Source organism: Papaver somniferum, unplaced genomic scaffold (assembly GCF_003573695.1).
Source record: "Papaver somniferum cultivar HN1 unplaced genomic scaffold, ASM357369v1 unplaced-scaffold_137, whole genome shotgun sequence".
Classification (NCBI taxonomy): domain Eukaryota; kingdom Viridiplantae; phylum Streptophyta; class Magnoliopsida; order Ranunculales; family Papaveraceae; genus Papaver; species Papaver somniferum.
This window is the reverse complement of record NW_020622934.1, coordinates 10,124,016-10,132,790: the sequence shown is the minus strand read 5'-3', so window position 1 is coordinate 10,132,790 and position 8,775 is coordinate 10,124,016. Positions and strand designations below refer to the sequence as shown.

Sequence of the window (8,775 nt, the reverse complement as noted above, 5' to 3'; positions counted from 1 at the left end):
CCTGGGTGGAAATCAAAGAAAAAGTGCAGTCTCAGGATGTAGTACACTCTAAGAAATAGCTACCAGTACTGAAACTGAGATCTTAAATAAAGGTAGCCAACTAAATAAAAGAAGAGAGGGAGAAATTGAATATGAAAAAAGACAAGGAAACAATGATCAACCAACTAGAAAATACACACACGGAAGCACAAAAAAATTGGTCCCCTCCAACTAGACAAAACAAGGTTAATATTTTTACATATAAATTTAATGTTTAATAACTTACAAAAAAAAAAAAAGTTTAATGTTTAATATAACATCACTATTATCATTTTTGGTTAATGTATATGTTTGATGATTAAACAACACAATCGTTGTTTGTTGCTTGCTTCCTTCCTTCCTTCCTTCCTTGCACTTGTGCAGTTTAAACATATACGTTTATACTTTAATATATACTAGTGGATTGCCCGTGCCATAATGGCACGGGGATTGTGGTGGCAGCCATAGAAATTTGTCGTGTTAATAGAAGGAAGATGCCATTGTATTTTCATATTTGGTATTTAGTTGGAAGATAAAAGATTTATGACATCCATCCTCTAATTTATCCCCCTCCCTCTTTATTTGTGTTTATCATCATGGAGTATCAATCATCATTTCTGTTTGGACATATATGTACATGGTCGTTCTGTCCTATAACTCTTGCTTGCATAATGGCAGGAACTTTGTAAATAGGAAAAACTAATGAATTGGTGCTCAAATCTTGATGTAAACTGGTAAATGATGAATTTTATTAATTTGTATTACATTAGTTTTGTTTTCCAACATTTAGTACAGAGGCCATAATCAGGCTTGAAAAATTGAAAAGGACTTTTACACATGGAAGGGTCTAGAAGCAAAAATACTCACTCAGGTAACCAAGTCCAACAATTTTGCACGACTGGTTAATAGCAATTGAGTGGTGACATCAATTGAACTTGAACTTCAGCGTTAAAGACCATCTCAGCTGTCAGCTGCCAACATTTCAGCTCAGAAGTTGTTCGTGTACTCACTCGTACTTCAGCCTCAGTACCCAAGGTCTCACTAAAGCAAATTTTAGTCAGTAGTGATATAAGAGCATTGATCAAACACTATAAAGAAGTATCCATACGATAAAATTTCTCTTCTTTTGAAGAATATACTTGCTAGGCGCAGAAAATGCATGTAAGTCAAGGATTCTATCAACGAAAATCACAATTTGCTATATAAAAAGAACAGACCTTTGACTTAAGCTCCTGCACTTCATCTATCAAAGGAAGCTACAGGCTGCCAGCTGAAAGAAGCAAAAGAAAAATATGATTATACAAAGTAGTAATTTTGGTCTCCTCTCCGAACCCAGGAAATATAGCATAATGCAAATAAATAAAAAACAAAAATCCGAATTTATAGGAAGCCATAGTAAATGCTCTACCAATTGTAACATCATTGCAATTACTTTTATATCATGGATGCGAGGAACAACAAACTAACATGGAGGTTGATAACATGAACGTCATTGCGCTCTAGCACTGTTATAGCTAGAGTACTCAAGGATAATGAATGAACGACACATGCTTTACAACAGATATCGGTAAGTTAGTTTAAGTTATATTCTAACCAAATGATAACATATTACAACCTGTTGAGTGCAATGTCTAACAGGTTGCAATATTTTAGTCACTAATGCCACATATCTGACACATCTACAGAGAAACATGAAAACGGAATCCATGGTTCAAGCAGAATTGTATGATATATATCTCAACTAATTCCATTATCATAAAGCAAAATGAAGTTAAGTACTGTCTCATGTCTCAACTAATCCATTATTGTAATTATACTTTTATATCAAAAGACTTACCAGTACTTGGTCCCGCTCTGTGCTCATTATTAGTTGCATCACCCTTTATTTTTCTTCGCATTTAAGCTCGTCGTTGTTCAAGGATCCTATATTTGTCACTTTCACTCATTGCGCTTCGTCTTTATTTCATTGCAATATGGCGTATGTCCAACTAAAGTGCTCTCTATAGCAGCTGAATTCTCAGACTTCGCCGAAGAATGAAACTTGGATCTGCGTTATGCTCCCCAGCTGATACTGAAACTTGTATACTTGCTGCATATGTAAAAACAAAAATCTATGTATAAGCTTATGTTCTCAGGTCCTTACTTATGCGCTGAGGATTTACTAAAGATGTCATTGAATTCAGTAAGCTTACAACTGGCTTCAGGTTCATATGGTTGGCGATTTGCTGCACTAATTCTTGCACAATAAGCTGCACGGCGTCGTTCATTGCGCTCTTGTAGGTCGCCTTCCGTAGTTGAATCTAGTTTTGCCGTATATTGAGCACGGCGCAGCCGCCTTTCTTTTTCAGTATCACTCTCCGTTAGCTCTCGAACTCGGGCTAGATCATTAAGTCTCGGACTTTGTCGTGGATGAGAACTCGATGAATCCATCCACAATAGTAATAGAAGATGTTAAAACATTGTTGGTATTATGTTAGACATTTAGACAAACAGGAGCTATTCCATCAACAAAACATGGATAGAACAACAATCAAATTCTAAAACAATGGAATAAATTCAATGAATATAACAACAATAAAATTTGCATACAGCAAAATGCGCATTACCCATTAATTTGCAAGCTGAAATAGAGAAATTCAGTCAGAAAGTAATGTAACCCTCACCTGAACTCCTCAACCTTGAGTATACTCCATTCCCATACACTCTAGGTTCAACACCTGAAAGTCAAACGTTAGTTAATTTTGTAGAAACACATAGCTCCTTCAAGAACCCAAAGCAAAAATGAAAATAGAATAAGATCAATGCGTGAGTCCCATGTATGAAATTCTAAAACTTAATATTAAAATTCAAAATTCGCCACTGCTTTTTAGAAGAAAATGGATTTAACAACAATAAAATTAACATACAGGAAAAAGCCCCTTTCCCCTTAATTTGCAAGCTGAGATTAAGAAATTCAGTCAGAAAGTAACTAATCCTTATTGCAAAATATTATAGTGAATTAAGTCTTAATCCAATATCAAGTGTCTGGTACTGTGGTACATGTAAGCCCTCAAACTTATTGAGATTTTCTATAGGTGGTCAAATCATATGAAAGGATGGGCTTAAGAAAAGTAGCAAGAGATGAACACTTAAAGTCATTTTCCTCACCGTTGCTTCTTCAGCTGTCATTGTATTGAAAACACTTCTGTATCCATGTAGCCATGGCATAGCTGTATCCCCCTAAATATTTGAAAGCATGGAACATATAGTAATAGTTCCCGACAAATATGCACTGTTAGTATAATCGAATCAAATTATGGGTTTAATCAACCCATAGCCATAATTAACTCTTCAACTCATATCCAGAATTTAACTTTAAGTGTTAGGGTTTGCATATAGGGTTTGTGAATTAAAAGCAGAGATTTAGAGTTGATGAAACCCTTACCGCTGACGAAGTTGTTGATGGTGGTTCAATCAATCCACTCAATTTCGATGTAGAAAGCAGAGGACGAAGTTGGTAATGGTGGTGGTTCAATCAGTTCACCCAATTTCGAATTTAGGGTTACATGGTAAAGACGATTGAGTATTCAATCTACCAAATCCAAGATCTGTACTCTAGGATCGAAATTGAGTAAACATTAATCGAAATCTAGTAAACATTAATCGAAATCCAAGATGAAACTGGTCGATTTCGACGAAGAAGAAAGGAATCGAAATCGAGAGAGAAGTTTCTTCTTCTGCGTTTTTGTTTTCTGTTCAGGTGGAATACAGATACATATTTGCCCCTGGATTTGGTGACATTTACGATAAAAACTAAAGCAAACTCAAAAACACGGAGGGGCAATCGCGTCATTATTTTAACTCCTTAGCCGTTTTTGCCCCTGCGTTTGTAAACATTTACGTCAGTTTGAGGGAACGAAAAAATCATTGAGGGGCAGTTTCGACATTTCATCGTTGAACGAAAATCCTTTTAAGACGCCAAACAAATCATTTTGCTTTATATTATAGATAAGTGTTATTTAAACACGAGGGAAGATCCATGGACACTCTTAAATGGGCACTCTTAAATTGGCACTATCATCCATAATTTGCGTCATTTTCTCCGTAATATCCAAACGATGAATATAAATCTAATATTCATATCTTGATGATATGTCCTTTTATGAGACTCTACATTCCTATCAAAAATGAGCACAATTCGAGACGTATAACACCACCATCTATCCCTTTGAATATCAGCCATTAAAAGTTAACGGTTGAAATTAAGATCGGTAGATGGTGAGATTTGGCATCTCAAATTATGCCCATTTTTGGTAGGAATGTAAATCTTATAAGAAAAATGGATCATCAAAATATTAGATTTAAATTCATTGTCGTTTGAATTTTACGGAGAAAATGATGCAAATCATGTATGATAATATCCATCTAAGAGTGTCATGGATCCTCCCTCACGAGGGAAACATATAAGTTTTTCGCTAACTCAAATGAAATCACATAATTATGTACTTGTTTCATGCTCAATGTTCCTCACATTTCCTTAGTTATTTGGTTGTCATTCACTACTTGGTTTAACTTCTTAGAATTTATCAAATTTGTCTGTGTTCATAAAATAATCAATTTCTGGTTAATATGTCTTTGTTGTCGCCCTAAAAAACACTCACAAACTTCTTGTTAAAAAAACTTGTTTTCTTGTTTAAGATAATGTATTTTCAATTGTCATTGTGATAACAAAATCTATAGCATGTCATAGCTGCTGCAGGCCAAGTTGATAATATCGATTCGTCTCACGCTTCTTACATGTTGACAGCGTAATGTGCCACCACCGGCTAGTATATTTATGGCTTCGACAGAGAAAGGTTTCGCTTGTGATTTTAAAACTTGAGCTCGAGAAAGAAAACAAGTGCTCCAGATTAGGTTCATTTTGGTTTTCGCTTTATAGAAATGATGAATGCTGTCTTCGCTTGTGAGAACTATGAGTTCGAAGGAGACCGGGAAGTTTATGGTGATCCTACTCGAATTTACGAGAAGAAAGAAAGTATTGTTAACAGAAATGAGCTACATCCTTTCTCTGGATATGAAGATTGGGAAGGTATCAATAACCTTTGTACACTAGATTATGGTTCTGATCATGAAAATACTTTACAGAAAGGAGCCTGGTTCCCTAAAGATCAAGAACAGTTGTTTTCCGACTTTCCCATGCTGGACAATTTTCAGCTCAACATGGGGTTTCCTCCAGTTCACCAGTCAATAATAACTCAAGATTCTATAGTTTTCCATTCTGACATGCATGAAATTCCAGATCTTGTTGAAGAAAAGAAGGATAAGGGAAAGAAGGAAAACATGTGCCCGATATCGTTAACCTCTTTAGAGCTTTTAAATAATTACACTAAGAGACTCAAGAAATTGAAAGATGAAAGAAGATCAAATGAGCTTCAAAATGAAGTAGAATTTACAACAGTCGATAATGGTGGAAGATTATCAACTGAAGAAGCATTTAGAGTTGCAGGTGCGCGGTTCATTCAGTTGTCTGCTAAACAAGAAGATGATATGATTGTCATTACAAATCAATTTGACTGCTCTATTTCTTCCCTCAGCGATGAGGAGAGCAAGGATGTAGAATTAGCACAACTCCTTTTAGCTTCAGCAGAGTTGGTAAACAACAAACAGTTCAACTTGGCTAGTAGATTGCTAACTCAATGTGATTACTTATCATCGACTACAGGAAACCCAGTAGAGAGAGTTGTATATTATTATGCAGAAGGTCTCAGAGACAGGATCGATAGAGAAACAGGAAGAATTCCATTAAAGATATCTGAAGGAAGAGAAGAACAGCCAATCGATGTGGACAAAGCGATGATGACTCTGAATCCAGCACTTCTAGCCTGTCATCAAACACTTCCTTTTGGAAAAGTCTTGCAGTTTGCAGGAATTCAAACCATTGTGGATAATGTAGCTTCGGCTAGTAAGGTTCATTTGATTGATTTTGGAATCAGGATTGGAATGCAGGGTTCAGTGTTGATGCAAGCTCTTGCAAGTAGGCATCAATGTCCAATTGAACTTCTTAAGATCACTGCTGTTGGAACTTTGAGACAGCCAATCGAGGAAACGGGTAAGAGGTTGGAATTTTTTGCAGAATCCATGAATTTCCCGTTCAAGTTCGACGTGCTTATTATATCAGACTTGAATGAACTAAAGCCAGAATCATTTGAAATAGAAGCGGATGAAGCGGTTGCTGTTTACTGTCCATTGTTTCTACGGACGATGATACTTATGCCTGACCGACTAGAAACGCTAATGAGAGTAGTAAGAAACCTGAATCCATGTGTAATGGTGGTCACTGAGGTTGAAGGAAACCATAACTCACCATCTTTTGTTAACCGTTTCATTGAAACGCTTTTCTTCTATGGTGCAGTTTTTGACTGTCTTGGAACCTGTATGGATGAACAGAACCATGAGAACAGAATAGTAATTGAGAGATTCTATTATGGTCAAGCAATAAATAATATAGTGTCAACAGAAGGCGAGGAAAGAACATTTCGACATGTTGGAGTTGATATCTGGAGAGCATTCTTTACAAGATATGGAATGGTCGAAACAGAACTCAGTCAGTCAAATTTGTATCAAGCTGATCTAATTCTGAAACAAGTTCCATGCTGGAGTTCTTGCTCACTTGACATGAATCGGGAATGCTTAATACTTGGGTGGAAAGGAACTCCACTGTCATCTATTTCTGCTTGGAAGTTTCACTGACATAATTTTCAATCAGCAAGCAAGTGTGTGAGTGTGCGCATGCACACCCGCAAATAAATTGACCTCTCAACTTAAGCATCTTTATATTTAGGTTGTTTCTAATAGTCCATAACTAATTGCCTCTGTATTTGTTATAGTTCTGATTAAAATTATAGTGACGATAGTTCCTAAGGTATCACAGTAATCCAGTAATGTTATTTTATTCAAAGCAATGGCGCGTTATTTTCCATTTGAAGAACCTTGTATATGTACAAAATAGCTCAATAATGGTCATAATTCACTCAATAAACATACAAGCAAGAAAATCCAAATGAACAAAGACTAAACGTAAAACATATATCACACTGTATTCATTAAGTAATTTAAGACCAATGTTCTATCGATCACCTGTGAAGGCTGTGATGAGTATGAACTTTTTAATGACCTTTTCCCTCTTCTGTTTTCTGTCATGTAATATACTTGTCTCATCCCTATTGTTTCCTTCCTTCTTGGCTGGACTTTGGAGATTTCAAGTATGGTGCGTCGTTTTTTTGGATCAATCCCAAAAAGTATCTGCATGCACAAGTACTGTTGGTGTCATGTCGCAAAAAAGACTACAGATGCGGAGATTACAATATAAATGTTTCTCAAAATTAGACATCTTACAAAACACAGCCATCAACTCTTGATGCGACATTTCTTGTTTCAAAACCTATATAGTAATAGTTTTTAACAACCTTTATCTTTAACATGGTATGGCTTAACATAAAGTTGATATAATCGACAAATCCACATCAGAACTTAAGTTAGTTTTACTCCCTTAGAGCGTCCACAGTGGTGCGAGTATAACCAAAGACCAAAGACTAAAAAAAAAGACCAAATTTGGGTTTAGTCCGTCATGTGGCGTAGTGGGAAAAGAGTATATTTGGTCGTGCGTTGATAAACATTACGCCTGGTATCAGGCGTTGGTAAAGATAACGCCCGAATGGGGCGTTGGTAAAGATAACGCGCGAGTGGGGCGTTGGTATTGTTCTACGCTTCACAAACAAAAAAAAAAAAAAAGATGGGGCGTTAAGTATATCAACGCCCCATGTAAGTTTTGAAAAAAGAAAAAAATGGGGCGTTAAGTAAATCAACGCCCCATGTAAGTTTTGAAAATTTGTGAAAGTGGGGCGTTAAGTATATCAACGCCCGTTTCATGCGTACATTATATCAACGCCCCATCGGGCGTACATTATATCAACGCCCCGTTTCAGGCGTACATTATATCAACGCCCCGTTTCATGCGTACATTATATCAACGCCCGATGAATGGTGGAGATTATATCAACGCCCGATGTGTAGCGGAGATTATATCAACGCCCGACTATATTTGGATTTGGTCCTGATCGCAGACCAAATTTGGTCTGGATTTTACTCTTTGATCAAATTTTGATCGATGGTCCGTCCCACTACGCCAGCCCACTCGACTGAAAATTTGGGTTTAATCGTCCATTGCAGTTGCTCTTAAGCGCACTTACATGATAGAATTTATTCGGAAAAGATATACTGCAGGCTCATAAATTTGAGCTCAAACCTGCGAATCCAATATTAATCTGTCTCATTTGACAGTTTAGTTTTTACTTATCAGTGATGAGCGGTTCCCCATTTTCCTATCCTTCTGGTACTGAAGATTGGGAAGACATCAATCATCTTCATCCAGATTATAGTCTTGAATTATTAAGTCAAGATAACACTCAGAAGTATGGTCCAATCAGTCCGTTATTGCCAAATGAGCAAGATGGGCTGTTTTCAAGTTTGTTGATGCCAGAAGATGCACAATTCGATGTGGTTTTGTCACCAATTCGATCTTTTCCAGAATCTAAAGCTCTCCAATCAGTCCTATCGGGACTAGCCGAACCAACGACGAATGGTCCATGCCCAAATTCACAGACATCGATAGAGCTTCTAAATAGATGCATAGACAGGCTGAATAAGTTGAAAGGAGTAAGAGGCGGAACAAAAGTCACTGATGCTGATACTGGCGGAAAATTATCCCCACAGGAAACA

At 36.7% G+C, this 8,775-nt stretch overlaps 1 protein-coding gene and 1 long non-coding RNA gene across 3 annotated transcripts; one reads left to right on the top strand and one right to left on the bottom strand.

Moving 5' to 3' along the window:
• Positions 1–729: 729 nt before the first annotated feature.
• Positions 730–3,737, bottom strand: LOC113334394. Of its 2 annotated transcripts, XR_003352760.1 has the most exons (7): positions 3,443–3,737; positions 3,166–3,237; positions 2,682–2,735; positions 2,211–2,434; positions 1,856–2,107; positions 1,236–1,288; positions 730–1,059 (listed from the first exon to the last, which is right to left on the bottom strand). It is a non-coding gene; the product is annotated as an uncharacterized LOC113334394 (long non-coding RNA). The 2 variants fall into 2 exon arrangements; XR_003352759.1 differs by having other exon boundaries at positions 2,211–2,735.
• A 1,201-nt stretch (positions 3,738–4,938) lies between these two features.
• On the top strand, positions 4,939–6,221 carry LOC113334571 (DELLA protein RGA2-like). Its single transcript, XM_026580798.1, has 2 exons — positions 4,939–6,113; positions 6,212–6,221. Exons 1-2 carry the CDS (start codon positions 4,939–4,941, stop codon positions 6,219–6,221), a joined length of 1,185 nt encoding a protein of 394 aa, XP_026436583.1.
• The last annotated feature ends 2,554 nt before the right edge of the window (positions 6,222–8,775 follow it).

Bases quoted from the DNA above. Each gene is read 5' to 3' on its own strand.
- LOC113334571 (XM_026580798.1), top strand. From the start codon at position 4,939: ATGATGAATGCTGTCTTCGCTTGTGAGAACTATGAGTTCGAAGGAGAC.